This window comes from Nesoenas mayeri, assembly GCF_963082525.1.
Source record: "Nesoenas mayeri genome assembly, chromosome: 1".
NCBI lineage: Eukaryota > Metazoa > Chordata > Aves > Columbiformes > Columbidae > Nesoenas > Nesoenas mayeri.
This window is the reverse complement of record NC_137541.1, coordinates 58,242,191-58,257,092: the sequence shown is the minus strand read 5'-3', so window position 1 is coordinate 58,257,092 and position 14,902 is coordinate 58,242,191. Positions and strand designations below refer to the sequence as shown.

At 44.0% G+C, this 14,902-nt stretch overlaps 1 protein-coding gene across 1 annotated transcript; it reads right to left on the bottom strand.

The window, feature by feature from the left end:
* Positions 1–1,958: 1,958 nt before the first annotated feature.
* Positions 1,959–13,730, bottom strand: RTCB (RNA 2',3'-cyclic phosphate and 5'-OH ligase). The gene is made up of 12 exons (XM_080345006.1): positions 13,365–13,730; positions 13,157–13,235; positions 11,997–12,064; positions 10,044–10,143; positions 8,620–8,776; positions 7,861–8,017; positions 6,762–6,921; positions 6,279–6,454; positions 5,506–5,694; positions 4,916–5,026; positions 4,105–4,224; positions 1,959–3,049 (listed from the first exon to the last, which is right to left on the bottom strand). Exons 1-12 carry the CDS (start codon positions 13,455–13,457, stop codon positions 2,942–2,944), a joined length of 1,518 nt encoding a protein of 505 aa, XP_080201132.1. The 5' UTR covers positions 13,458–13,730; the 3' UTR covers positions 1,959–2,941.
* Between the last annotated feature and the right edge of the window lie 1,172 nt (positions 13,731–14,902).

Sequence of the window (14,902 nt, the reverse complement as noted above, 5' to 3'; positions counted from 1 at the left end):
ATAGAAGGAGGCTGTCACCTGCACCCCAGCTCTGCAGTCCTTTATGGCAAATGAAGCACCGGTCCCCTGATTTGCAACACCTTCCTGGGGGGCTCTCGCACAGCCCCTTCCACCTCGGGCTGCATCTCTCAGCTCAGGTGACACAATTAGAAGACTCTGAAAGTCACACACCAGCAACAAAAACCTGAAGTGCTTTTCTGTTTGCTATGTAATGCTATGCTAACGGTAGTGAGAACAGCACCTGCACAAGCCCCTGAGTGCAGCGCAGTCAGTTCCTGGCAAGGAAGGAAACGCTCGCCTGCGCTTGCTGTCGCTGCACAGCATTGGTCCCTGCACAGCACTGGTCTCTGCAGCCAGTTCTGTGAGAACAGAGAGGAGCAAGGTGCCAGAACTGTCACCTTCTACTTCCCAGGGACAGCAGCTCTGTTTTGGCAGGTCCCATCTGTAAGTTAAACCATCTCCTTCTCAAGCAGAGAATAGGATAAATGCAGTGAGCTATTTATCTCCCTATGAAGAAATCTGCATCCAAGGACTGGTTTGATTGCACTGGCTGAGGACAGACTTAACACAGACACCCTGTGCAAGCGCCAGGGCACATCATACATTAACAGATATTCTGAGTTGTCAGTAGCCTTCTGTGGAAGCAGAGATGGCTCTTCAGTGTTGCCAAGATGCTTCTGCAAATCCACCTGCATTTCAGCATATGAATTTTAATGCTGCATGCCTTCTCTACCTATTTGAAAATTATTTTTAAAATGCAAATTTAAACAAGCTAGTGGACAGCCCTACTTGGAAAAAGAAAAAAAGGCAGACTTGAAACCATCCAGGTTTAAACAAAAAACTGGGAGATGTTACATTTTCACTCTTACTTTTTTAGGTGGTTAGGAAACCAGCACAACACAGAACCAAAACTAGTACTAGCTTTCAAACAGGAAACCAAAACTGATAGCACTTCTTGCTTTTTTGAATGCTAATGCGTAACTACGGATCATCAGAAGACTTAAGGCACATATATGAGAGCACCTCCATGGTACATGATTTCTGCTTGTTGTCAAATATTGAAATTTGCCTCAGCAATGGTAGGTAAAAGTTAAAAGAACTGTGTTTGATAAATGCTTCTTTGTTTTTTAAATATGCATGTTTTAAGGGTTCCCTTGCATTCCACATCAGAGTCTGATATATTTATAGACAGAAACTTCTGCATTGAACATGCTCTTGTGCAGAAGATTTGAGACCAACAATTTGTCTTTCAATCACTGGAGGCTAATTCACATTTCTATGTGAAATGATTTTTGTTTGAAATTCAACAAGTGTGTCTCAGATCTCACAGATGGAAATCTGGAACAATTCCCCTGGAGAAACCAGGAGAAAACAAGAGCCTGTGAAGTCAGACCCACAAGGACTCAGAGCAGTGACTACTATTGTACGTGCTGCTTCTGAACCTGCAGCAAATACAGTATTTGAAATTAAGAAACCAATAAGCACAAAGTGATTAAGACAGTAAAATACCATTACACCTCCTGAGATCAACGGGTTTCAGCTGAGATCCTAAACTTAAAGGAATGTCTCATCAAAAGGCACTTGAGTCCATCAATCACGATCTGCTCAGTTCACAAGAGTCCCTGGCAGGGCTCCACTCCTGGAGCCTCTCTGGGGTTTTATTTTCCTTCAGCTGCCCTCTCGTGTCTGCACACAGGCTTACAGGCAAATGCCAGTCCCTTCCCAGTGAGGTGGAACTAGCAGGCCCCAAGAAAGACAAATCATACCCTTGTCATATGCAAAGTGAGAAAAAAGCACTGCCCTGCCCTTCACTTGTATCCTGAAAGAAATCCTGCCATCTGCACGTTTCTTCGCAAGATCAATCAGCCAAGCCACAAAACGCGACAGGTTTCAAGCTCATGTATGTATTTACATACATTTAAGTTATAGAATAAACATGACACAGACACACTGCAGTGTCCATCTTCCCATTTTATTTGTAATCCCCCAAATGATCCAGTGGGGATGGTCAACTTCCCCTCCAGTCTTGGTTAATGAATGTAAGAGAAACATCAGAAATCAGATTGTACCGGGTCTGACCCTGCAATTGGACTCACTAGAAGCTGCAAGACATAGTGAGCAGTATTATCCCATCCAACTCTGACACACTTAGGACTTTACAAAATGTTCAATTAGTGCATTCGTAAATTGTTAAGTCACAGCTTTTACTGGACTAACAAAACCTCTCAAAGCAACATACCCAGTCTCAGTAGCACTTCCAGAAGACTGTGGAACACGTATTTGTACTGAGCCAAGTATGCCAGGTGCTATGCTAAATGGGAGAGGGTGGGGGGAGAAGGGAGGACTGTGCCTCAGGCTCAGCTAGTCCCTCTCAACCCAAGTGGGAGATCACTCCCAACTCCAGACTTCTTATCCAATTGCCACAAAACATGCAACAGTAGAGACATTATGCATAAAGCTATCTGCAGAGCAACCTCTCCTTGCCCAGAAGCACTATATCCTGCCTATCAGAGCACTTTTATATGCAGAAAGAGCTCCAGGCACTCAGGTGTGGAGACAGCAGGTCTGGTTCATACCCCATCTTCACTGATGGAGGTGGTCTTGCAGCACAGCAATTAGTGACAACACAGGCAAGTCTGTAGTCCTGCCTGTGGAATCATCAGGCAAATGGGGGAGGGACTGCATATAAAATCAAGACTTACTCATTTCTTTGCCCTTTCCTCACAAGAAAAGAACACGATATGACAAGGAGGAGGGAGGGGGGCATTAATTATGCCCAGAAGTAGTTAATAATAGGGCTATCCTCAATCATTGTGTTTCCAGAAGAGGGATAGGATATCTGAGCATCCTACGGAGTCCAAGAGGTGTGGGAAGATGATGGTTCTAGTCAGTTTTGTGTAAGGCCTGGAGTTGTTGGTGTGTTTCTGCTGCGTTGTCTGCTCTAGCCTTTTATAACAGCAATAGGTCTCAGTTTAATGGCTTTCTTGCTGATGCCAGCTGCATGGCAGGTGTTAACCACATCTGTCACATTCTTATAAGACTCTGGTGCCTGGAGGGGGAAGAGAGAAAACAAAATAAAACAATAAACGACTCAAAGTCACGAGAAATTAGATGTAGGCTTTTGATATCCCCTCTTCACAAAACTAGAATCATATGAATTGAGGGTGTAGAAGTAGGTGAACATATTGACAATCTGGCCACCATACAGATATAAGAAATCTACAAGACACTCAGCTTTCCAAATTTACCATATTTCAGCTAAAATACTAGCTATTTTGGTTCAGTTTTCCCTATATTCTCAGATAATCCAGTCCACTAGCACATGAGAATGTCAAGCCTCCTTATCTGGCAGGAAGTCACTCCAACTTCTGCCTTACAGATAGCCTTGAAGATTTATCTTCATTGCCCCTTAGTGACAGGAATCAGCGTTGAACTTTAGAGCATCCCCCTCTAGAATTCTGACAAGGAAGCTGCTCTTAAAGAGATTTTAATGCACTCAACATGTTTGTGCAACACCAACATCCATAGCAGCATAGTTCCAAATGATTAACACACTTCTATGAGTGAGGTTGTGAACAGAAAAGGCATTCATCATATTAACGCAGAGGAACTGGAAGTCGTAATATTCAAAGTTTTCTAGCCATTCAGAGTTCTCTTCTTGAGCAAATACAGGAATTCATCTTAAAAGAGGTGGATCTCTCATATTCTGCTAATAATCTACATGACAGCTGCACTGTAAAGTACGTTTAAAGCTGGTAGAGTGTAATTCAAGAACAGAACCCGTAAAACACAACTGCTTTTGTGATTCTCACACAGACTTCTCAGGGCCTATAGTAATTATTCCTATTCCCAGGCAGAAGAGGAAAAAAACATACCCTCTCAAAACCTGTCAAACAGCCATCTCCCCTTTCAGCAGGATTTTAGGGACAAGGAAGACTTCACATTACTTTCAAAAAAATTTGATAGCTCTATCAGAAACTGCACAAGCTGTGTATTTATAGCACTGGTGATCATGTAGCACTGCAAATAATCAAGTCAAGAAGTCTCATTCAGCCAAGGAGCAAGACTACTTTTTCCTCTCAGGTAATAAAGTATTAAACTCACTTCTTCCATGACCAGTTTGGGAGATGCAACACGGATGGCAATGCCCATGTCAGCCAGCTTGTCCAATACATCCTGGAAGTCCAAGTTCCGTCGAGACTTGGCTCGAGACAGTGCACGACCCTAGACAGCAAGTTTGTTAGTTCTACTTTTTGCAGCAGTTTGGAAAAACAAAACTCTGTCTGATTAAAGAAAAATATTATTACATGATATGTAAAAACAGAACAGCTGAGTGCAGACCACAGTAAGCCACAAACAGGAAATGAATTTAAGAGCTTAGGTGATGGGCAAAATCCCACACCTGGTATGATGGCTAGGAAAGTTCCATGTGTATAACATACTAGTCTGCAAGTGTCTTTTTACACAAACGACTTGTCAGACAGTGTTCAGGAGTCAGAGTTTTACTGGAAGGTATTTCATCTTCCTCAATCAGCCTGTCTCACTCTGTGAATAACAGGGGAGGAAATACCATCTTCTGACTACTGAGGAATTGTATATGGACAGCCTCAGCACAGTTTATCCTTCTTGTGAGCTCAGAGATATAAAAGGAGCTCATTCTCCCCATCTTCACCCTAACATTTGCCTTTTATAAAGTAGATCCCCTGAATTTTCTGCAGAACTAGTCAAAACTACTTAGTAAGGGAGAAAGAGGACTTCCAGCCCACAGTCCTCCTGGGCTGAAATTACTGTGGCAAGGCTACTTTCTACTTGTATGACCAAGAGATGAATCAGACACTGGATGACCTTTGAACAACCTTGTTCTCTGGACGACAGCCCTATACCAGTCCCTTCTTGAAATAACTTTTTGACTTACGGCTCCATGGCAAGTAGTTCCGAAGGTCTCAGTCATGCCTTGCTCTGTGCCAGTAAGAACATAGCTACAGGTGCCCATAGTCCCGCCAATCAAAACAGGCTGTCCAGTCAGCTGTGGATGCAAAGTGTTAATTCATAAGAAAACGCCCCAAAACCTAATTCTTAATGAAATTTAGAGAGGAACCTTATCTCTAGAAAAGGAGGTCAGGTTCACATTCCCTCAGAGCATCCCTGTGTGTCTCAGGTGCCTGGTATCAAGGATTCTGGAGAACTAACTGCACGGAAAGATGGAGAGCAGCAGATCAAAAGCCTCACGTCCAATAGCCAGACAAGGCAAATCACTGCAGCCTGCCCTAAATATGAAACTCTTCTTTCCCTTCGTCATCTTAGAGCCATTGTGGGTGTGGAGCAGAAGAGTGAGCTCAGTGTCCCAAACACATAGACAAGCAGAACATTGCCAGTCCACTAGGGTTCCAGTACTGTTAGCTCAAAACCAGAACCCACAGCATATAGATCTCTGTTAGGGACTCTAACATTGTCAGATTAATCCAGAATTGTCTTCTGACTTCCTTCTCCCACAGCTAAACTTACTTGATAATCAACAGCGATAAGAGGATGGTGAGGAGGGAAGGCCCTGGTTGATCCCTTTCTGTGCACCAGTAGAGTCCGCTCCTTTCCATCCACTACATGTTGCTCCACTTTGGCAATGTTGTGAGACACATCATAGATAACGTGCATATCAAGGTCGTCTGGGGTCGTGTTGAAGACTTTGGCAAAGGCCTAAAAAGACAGCATATTGGATGTGAAATACAAGAGCATAACATGCTGTATGCATGCAGAAGATTTACAGTCTTTTTAGGTATTAAAAGGAACAGACTTGCTTGAAAATGTTTCTTACTGCTAAGTCAGTGACCCAAACACTTGGCATGGCAGGTTAGAAACTTTAGTCAAATTCAGCCACATTGGGACTGAAAACAACAGTGCTGGCTGTGACAGAATTGGACTGTATAGACTGTTTACCTGCCCATTGGCAGCTTTAATGCTGGAATTAAGTCAGATATCCAGTAGAGAAATTCTTGCAACTCTGAAAAGATGGCTTCAGCAGTGTAAAAACAATTTTCTTGTATCCTCTTCTTCCAGTTTAAAGCATTTTCAAAAATATTGCTTAAGTGGCTTCTGCAAGTACAGCCCAGTGATTGCCATTGCCATGACTGCAGCTTTGTGAAAGTCCCTCCAGAAACCACAGTTTAAGAAGCACAAAAAAGAAAATTATGTTAAATACTGCAGCTACTGTGTTCCATATGTCTGAGATAAAGCAGGAAACGTGTACCAACATGTTTCCACCAGGACAACTCTGCTCCTACCTGTCTTGTTAGAAAAGTCATAGAAGAGCGGTTGACCCATGCATAGTTTCCAGCAGCTGCCATTCCCTTCAAGTAATCCTGTCCCTCTGCAGAGGCGATCCTGGCACAGGCCAGCTGGCGATCATTCACAATGATTTTGTCCCGTTTCATGGCTTTTTCCATAGCCACCAATGCATCTGGGAAATAAACACAGTAAATCTAAGTGACTTCTTAATTTTGTTTCAATCTGTGACATTAACATGGGTGTCTATAATTCATATTCTAAAACTGAATTTCTCTGTCCAGCTGTCAAACCTATGGCTTCTTTTCAAACGCAAAGCTGTGGCAGAACATCAACTGTCTGCAAACAGACAACCCCTGACTAGGCAACTGAGAACAGACTCAATAATTACACGGCAAGAAACGCTCTTTGGTGCTGGACTTTACCGTCAATGACAAGAACACGCTGAAGAGTTTGCTCCACCTACGTCAGTCAGACCGTACCTGTGGCAACCTGGTGGCCAAGTCCTCTGCTGCCGCTGTGGATCATCACGCAGACCTGCCCTTTGTGGTCAATGCCCATCTTCCTGGCAGCGTATTCATTGTAAATCTCATCCACAACCTGGATCTCGGCGTAATGATTTCCGGCTCCCAGGGTCCCCAGCTGCCAATCACAACATGCTGATCAGACAGTGCTAGTAAACCAGCCTCTGGGAGCATAGAGGAGAGCTATGGCAATATGTGCAATAGGGAAAATTGCTACAGCAAGGTTTTGGTTTTAGAAAAGCTTTTCCAGGAAAGAAAAAAAATCCCCGTGTAAACTGAAAGGAAGTAGAACACTGTAGTGTCATCACTGTCCTCTTTGTTCAGATTTATAATTACTGAGAATTCATCTTCGATTTGTATAGGAAAGGCAGACATATAGTCTTTGTTACAACTCCACAAGGAAATTACAACATCCTGTTAATTATGTACTTAGAACCTCTCAGTAGATTAAAGCAAAATATCGCATTTCTGAGCCCAAATTCTTTCAGCTCCATAACAGATGATCAGTTATTTGCAAGACAAATGTAAAAATTGAGAACATAAGATTATTTTGAGGTTAAAATGCTACAGTCTTGCAGCACCAAAATTCATAAAACTCAAGAAGCCATATAAAAAAGCTTTAGAAACAGAAGTATTAGCACAGCCATCTGAAAAGTGTTCTACCCAGAGCAATGAGATACTATTTATAGACATGAAATTATTTATTATGATATCCTTCCCTGCTCTACAAATTATTTGCTGAGCAAACAAAGAGGTAAGTTGCAGAATAACTTGCCTGTCTCTTAAAAGCAAAATTACATCTGGATGAGGAAATGCCACCCGAGATGAATTCCATTACCAGATATTAACTTGCAAAAAACCTTGGGTATGCCCAGTATTGTTTCCTTTTGTTACAGTTTTGTCCACAACTATTCAGAAATGGTCCCACCATCTCCCCTTTCCCCCTGCTCAGAAAGCTAGGCAGAGTTTCAAGAAGAAACACAAAATTAGAGAACTACTTGCTAACTTTCACATTTGAACCCTGGGAGCACTCACAGCCTTCCTGAAATATTATTACCTGAGGCAGACCCCTCTTCTTTGCTCTTGAGGAGACCTTGTTGGGGTCAGCCTGCAGCATTCTTCCATATTCTTCACAGTGCTCCTTGTCCTCTGCCCAGGCATAGCCTTCCCGGAGAGACCAGTCCACACCCATCTCTAGTGCCTCTTCCAAATCCCTGCAATTATCAAACACCTATGTAAGGTGATTGTCCTTGGAAATACTCCTAATTCCACTGGATATGGCCCTAAGCAACCTGATATAACTCTGCTGTTAGAACTACCTTCAAAGTTAGTGCTCCTTTGTACAAGAGTTGACAGGATGACATCAAGGGATCCCATCCAACCGAAATAATCCTACAGTTTTGTGATCAGCCCCCAACTCCCCTAAGAAGTAGTCCAACTTCTTAATACTTCATGAAAATCAAGCTCTACAAATATATGAACTTTAGATAGGTCATGACTGTTTCCTCTTTGTTGTGTGGGGAGTACTCTATTTTCTCTCTCATCTCTTTCAAAAAAATTTAGATTTTCTATCAGAAGAAATAAGAACCTTTCAAGAAGTTTTAGTTACTTCAGGGTTTTATATGGCAGAAGAAACAGCTGACTTTGTGCACTGATGATTATGCCAGTCCTCCTGGTGAAGCACATATGCAGAAAAAATGGAAAGAGGTTTAGGATTACTTTTTCTTTCTTGAAGCCTCCCACTGATCAATCTTTCATCAATATAAACACCAGAGATATTCTCTCTAATGATGTGTGCACAAAGTCATTCTCTTACTTGGCATTCATGGGGATGACACCTTTGGAGCCAACACCAACAGGAATGTGGTCAAACATAGCCTGGGCAAGCTGCTCCTTCACAGGCTGCACATCACTTTCATCCAAATTTGTACGTAGTAAGCGGACACCACAGTTGATGTCAAATCCGACACCACCTAGAAGTGTAGAAAAAGCCACGGAGATAATAAAGAAAGTGTGTTCGTGGTGAGTACTTTCTGAATATTCATCTTAAGTCAGTGACAGTGCTGACAAAGAGTACTTACTAAACGCTTCAATTTCACACCTCCTTTCTGACACAATATTGGGATAAAAGCTGAATGGCATTAAGCCTCATTTTAATAGATTTGCATGAAGCCTCAAATTTCAAGACAGCCAAAAATGTAGTCTTGCAGAGAAAAACTTGAAAACTCTTACAAAAAACCCCAAAAACTCAAACCAAACTTTTTTCACTCTTGAGCATATATTCTACAGATGTAGCTGTACAATTGTCTACAGACTCTCTGTTTACAAAGTTGTTCCAGCAAGCAGACAAGGAGAAGTAGACAAAGCTATAAAATATGCTGTCCACAGAAAGTAGAAATGTTCCTGCTCTTCTGCCTAATGTCAGAAGAAAAGTAACATGGCTTCCTGATGTAAGATGTTCTCAAAAGCAAGTCCCTGAAATCAAGTTATTTTTGAACCCACACTGGAATAAATAATACATAGTTATAACAAGAGATAAATACTTCAAAGGAATATTAAACTTAAATACTTAGTGTTCAGCTTAACTCTTAGTATTTAATAAAAATAAATACTGCAGGGCAAGGCCTAGTGTGAAAGACCAGTCACGTCGCCTTTACTAGTGAAGGTTCTAGTATTAACTAGTGTCAGAGGGGGGACACCAGGCCAAGAGATCTTGAGTGTGAATCAATCAGGAACACTAGAACTGCCTACAGCAAACTCGAAACATGGATAACAGGTACACCACAAAAGCATCTCCAGACCACAAGTGAGTGAAGACCCAGGTGTTTACTAAAAAGACAGAGATATTTCAAAGTCACATTTTAATAAAGTGTAGAAATAGTTTCAAAACACATTTTCAAGCATTGCTCAAAGGGAAAAGCCAATTCTTTATCAGCCTGGCAACACTCAAGTTCAAAGTCTTGTGCTCTGCCTTCAAAACTGAGGGATATCACAAGGCCAAGCCAAAACCACAAGGACAATTCTCTCTGTACTGTTCAGACATTTTCAGTGTAACCACTTGCTCCATAAATAATAAAGATTCTGAGTGCAAGAGTTAAGTGCCTTTTAACTCCCTATAATTTATAGTTTTTTCCTTGGTTTGGCACATAAAGCACTGTAAAGACCTGCCATTTCAACATGTGTTTTTATGCCGCCGCAGACATTTCTGGGGGGAGGTTAAGTCAGTCAAAGTATCCTTACCTGGTGACACCACTGCTTCAGGATCATTCATATCAAAGGCAGCCATGTTGCCAATGGCAAACCCATAGCCAGAATGGACATCCGGAAGGCCTATTGATCTCTGAAAGAGAACAAAGGCAATTTTAAAGTTTCATGAAATGCTGCTCTGCACAGGGTCACCTTGGTTATCCTGTGCCTTGTGACAGTGGTTGTCGCATTCACAAACAAATATACCAAAAAAAAAAGAAAAAAAGAAAAGAATAGATGTTCGGATGAAGATTCTGGTATCAATTCAGGTAAGTACCTAAACTCCTACAGTTACTGAACTGACGGTCAAAGGAAACAGAGTGCAACTGATCTCATCCTGAAGCAAACACCTAGTGACTGGTCAGCTGAGGACCCCCCTGGCTCCATTGACCAGAGCTCAAGAAAAATTAAGAGGAGCTTAAACACCTAAATGTAGGAACTCTGATATCAAACTCTGATCTCAAGCTGTAGGAACTCTGATGTCAAACTGAATTCTAAGCTAGCTTTTTCTTAGACTCAAGAGTTCTTGCATTCAAAACTTACGCAGGCAATAGCTTACAAGTAGCATAAAGCTACTATGTAGCTACTATGCTACTTGTAGCATAGCTACTAGCTATGATAGTTAAGATGAGTTCATTTTTACCAAGTTCCATCTAGGGACATCTGCAATATTTAAATACTGTACATATAAGACAGGAAGAGATCAATGCTGTGGAATGGAATCATAAAACACTGCGTATTTTCTCTTCTTAGCTGCATCATTGAACACTAACCAAAGATTGCATCCTGTAGGCAGGAAAAAGTAATTGTTTTAGGATGATACCCTGATAGGATAGGAGCTGTGTAATTTTAATTTAGAAAATAATAGCTTTTATTGAACCTTTTTATATTATATATATATATATTTTAATATATTTTATATTTATATTATTAGTAGCATACTAATTAAACATGTGCTTCTACACAACTACACAAGTTCCTGGTATATTCAGCCTGGCAGTTTAAATTAGGACTTCACAATCAGGACTCTGCAATCTATCTAAACGACCAAAAAAGCAAGACCCAAACACCCAGAAAACTGTCAGAAATTGAAACTTTCCAATGTGTGTTAAACTGCTATTATAGATTAAAAATAATAGTGCTTTTCTGTGGGATTGTGTGCTGCTTCTGCTTCCCCTTACCATCACCAAGAAATCTCTTGGTGTGAAAAAACAGAAGTGAAGATTTGAATAGACAGATGATCACAACATCTCTCCTATGAACTACCAACCAAAATTGCCACTTTAACAGGTTGCTACTATTTTACCTTACACCCTTTTTGGTTGAGTGCTAAGGCATTTTAACAGCATGATGGGCTGCCTTTCACTGCAGCCAGAAATTCAAAACTCCTACCAAGTCACCAAGACAAACAATTAAAAAAATACAACTCCATTACCTGTTACTTATTAATACATGTAATATTAAACATATTTCCACATTGTACTTAGAGCTTCTTGAAAAGTGACCTAGTCTAGTATTTTCCTCCTGCATCACCATATCTGATGCTTTGCTTCCAAAAACGCATAGGGCAAGAGAAAGGAGTGTTAAGTGCGTGGGAAGGCTCACTACCACCATTAGAACAGCAACAATAATACAGGCAACAATAACACCTCCTCTTCTCTCCTCGATGCATTCCAGGACAGCAGAGGCAAATCAAAACCCAAGAAACAGATAATACGAGCAGTGGGGAAAAGGTGGCTCAAGCAAACTGAAACAGCATAAAGTAATGCTAAAAAAGCTTCACGTCAGAAGGCAGTCAATGAAGTAAGTGGATGCTTCCCTTTCTGACAACTTAGCTTTACAGCCTACAACCCATACCCCTCCTCACAACGGAGCCCCCATTTGGATGGCAATAATCACTGGCAAATAGGAAGAGAGAAAGAGCATTTCTTTATAGGAGTCACTCACATGAACAATGCCGGGTAGTGCAGCCACATTCCCAATCTGTTTCATAGCAGGCAAAAAGCCACCTGCACCTGAATAAGAGAAAAAAGAAAAAGTAAGCAATCTGATAATTTACCATGGTAATCACACTGCAGCACTTTCCAAAGCGCTAAACACTGACAAATCAGAAGTCAGTTGCTGACAATTATTACATATAATTGATATAAAGTGCTTAGCACTATACAAGATCTGCAGTTTCCTTAAACGAGATATTAGCTAAACTCTTCCTTCTGTATTAATACCAATGCAGACCAATCTGTGCCCACAACAGAAGTGTGTAACCACCAGCCCAGCTGTCAGATTTGGATCCCACTCTGTGCTCCTGCCCCATGAAGATGATTAAGGGAGTGAAGCATCTCCCTTATGAGGAAAGGCTGAGGGAGCTGGGTCTCTTTAGTTTGGAGAAGAGCAGACTGAGGGGTGACCTCATTAATGTTTATAAATATGTAAAGAGTGAGTGTCACGAGGATGGAGCCAGGCTTGACAACCAAAGACAGGACAATAGACAATGGGTACCAACTGGAACACAGGAGGTTCCACTTATAAATGAGAAGAAACTTTTTCTCAGTGAGGGTGCCAGAACACTGGAACAGGCTGCCCAGGGGGGTTGTGGAGTCTCCTACTCTGAAGACATTCAAAACCTGCCTGGACACCTTCCTGGGTAACATCATTCAGGTGTTCCTGCTCTGGCAGGGGGATTGGATTAGATGACCTTTCGAGGTTCCTTCTAATACCTAGCATTGTGTGTTTCTGTGAAAGTCTGAGTGCAGATGTTAAGGGAACACTCCGGCGCACAGAGGGCAGCTGGCCAGGCTGTGCTCACCCATTCGATGTGGGCACAGGACACGCTACAGCTGCAGGTGACACCCTGTGCTGCTCACCAGGCCGTGGTGGCTGGCAAAACAACAACACTGATTTCTGTCTGGTGCCTCTGCAGCAGGACAGACGCTGGGCCTGATCCCGCTGGGCCTGATCCCACTGCCCCTGCCACATCCCAGCCCCTCCATTGCGCACGGACACGGCGCTGTGAGCCCCGGCACCCAGCGCCAGCTTCGAGGCCGCGGAGCGTGCGAAGCACGTCCCTGGGCCGGAGGGCCGAGCCCCACTCCCCACGCCGGACGCACCTCCGCCGCGGCAGGCATTGCGCAGCTCCTCGAACATCAGCTTCTCCAGGGGGTCGTTCACGTAGAAAACGCCCTCCACCTGCGGGGAGAGCTGTCAGGGCGGCCGCCACCAGGCCCGGCTCCCCACCTCCCCCGCCTCAAGTGGGCCGCCCCTCACCCCCCGGGCACCCAAGGGCTCCCGGTTGAACCCCGCCGGTTCCCCACGCACATGCATGTTGGGCACGAAGCCCTTCTTGATCCGCCAGCAGTTCTTGTCGATCTTGTCCAGGTACTGCAGCTCATCGTTGTAGCTGCGGCTCATGGCGGCGGCGCTCCTGCAGCTGCCAGCACCCGGCTAACGGCAGGAACCGACGGCGGCCGCCGAGGGTCAGGTCCCTCTAGCGCCGCCGGCAGCGGACGGGAGCCGCCGAGGGTCAGACTTCCTGCGGGAGGGCTAGGAGCTGCCGGCGCCCCCTGGCGCCCCCTTTGCCCGAGAGAAGCGCTGGCACAGCCGCCGGCTGGGACGTGCTGGAGAGGTCGCTCGCTTCCTCCGTCTCCGCGGCTGCTCAGAGGCCCTTTCCGGCCACACGGCTTGCTTGCACCCTGTCGCTCCCTCCCCCTCTCCCTCAGGCCGGACAGGGCGTGACGCCGCCAGGCCCGGAGATGCTGCAGCCAGGCGGAGGTGCAGGGTCGGGCCGCCGCCGGGTGATCCCGATGGCCCGTGTGCCACAGGCACCGCGCTGGAGCAGCCTGGGCAATGCACGGGGTAGCCATGGGGCCACGGCATAGAATCATTTCGGTTGAGAAGAGACCCTCAGGGTCATCAGGTACAACCGTAACCTAACCTAACTCTAGCACTAAACCATGTCCCTAAGAACCTCATCTGAAAACCTTTTAAACACCCCCAGGGATGGTGACTCCACCACTTCCCTAGGCAGCCTGTTCCAACACCTGACAACCCTTTCCATGAAGAAATTTTTCGTAACATCCAATCTGATCCTCCCTGGTGCAACTTGAGGCCATTTCCTCTCATCCTATCACTTGCTACTTGGGAGAAGAGACCAACACCCTCCATGCTACAACCTCCTTTCAGGTGGTTGCAGACAGCAATAAGGTCTCCCCTCAGCCTCCTTTGCTCCAGGCTGAACAGCCCCAGTTCCCTCAGCTGCTCCTCATCAGACTTGTACTCCAGACCCCTCATCAGCTTTGTTGCCCTTCTCTACACTCTTTCCAGCACCTCAATATCTTTCTTGTAGCAAGGGGCCCAAAACTGAACACAGGCTTAGAGGCTGACCAGTGAAGTAGTTGAATCACCTTCCCTGGAGGTGTTTAAAAGATGCGTAGATGTGGTTTTTAGAGACATGGGTTAGTGCCAGAGGTAAGTTATAGTTGGACTTCATGATCTTGAGGGTCTCTTCCAACCAAAGTGATTCTATAAGTCTATGATTCTATGAGGAAAACAGCTTTTCACTGTACAGACTTGGCTTGAAAAGGGCTCCTGGTGAAGAAACATGGGTATGGTGAGGGTTTAAGTCATCACACCAAGTGGATGGGGCTTCTTGTAGGGACAGTTTGGGGCTCACAAAAGCAGCAAAAGAGTGGGATGTAGCATCACAGCCTTTACTTCTTCCCTGCTGGTGCTAGTTTGGGAGGTCTGAGCCTGGTTTCTTTTTAGACTTGGCCAAAGTATAAGCACCTAATCATTACCAGGCAGGCACAGTCCTCTGCAGAGCTGATTTGCATGCTAATTAAGAAAGTATTAAAAAA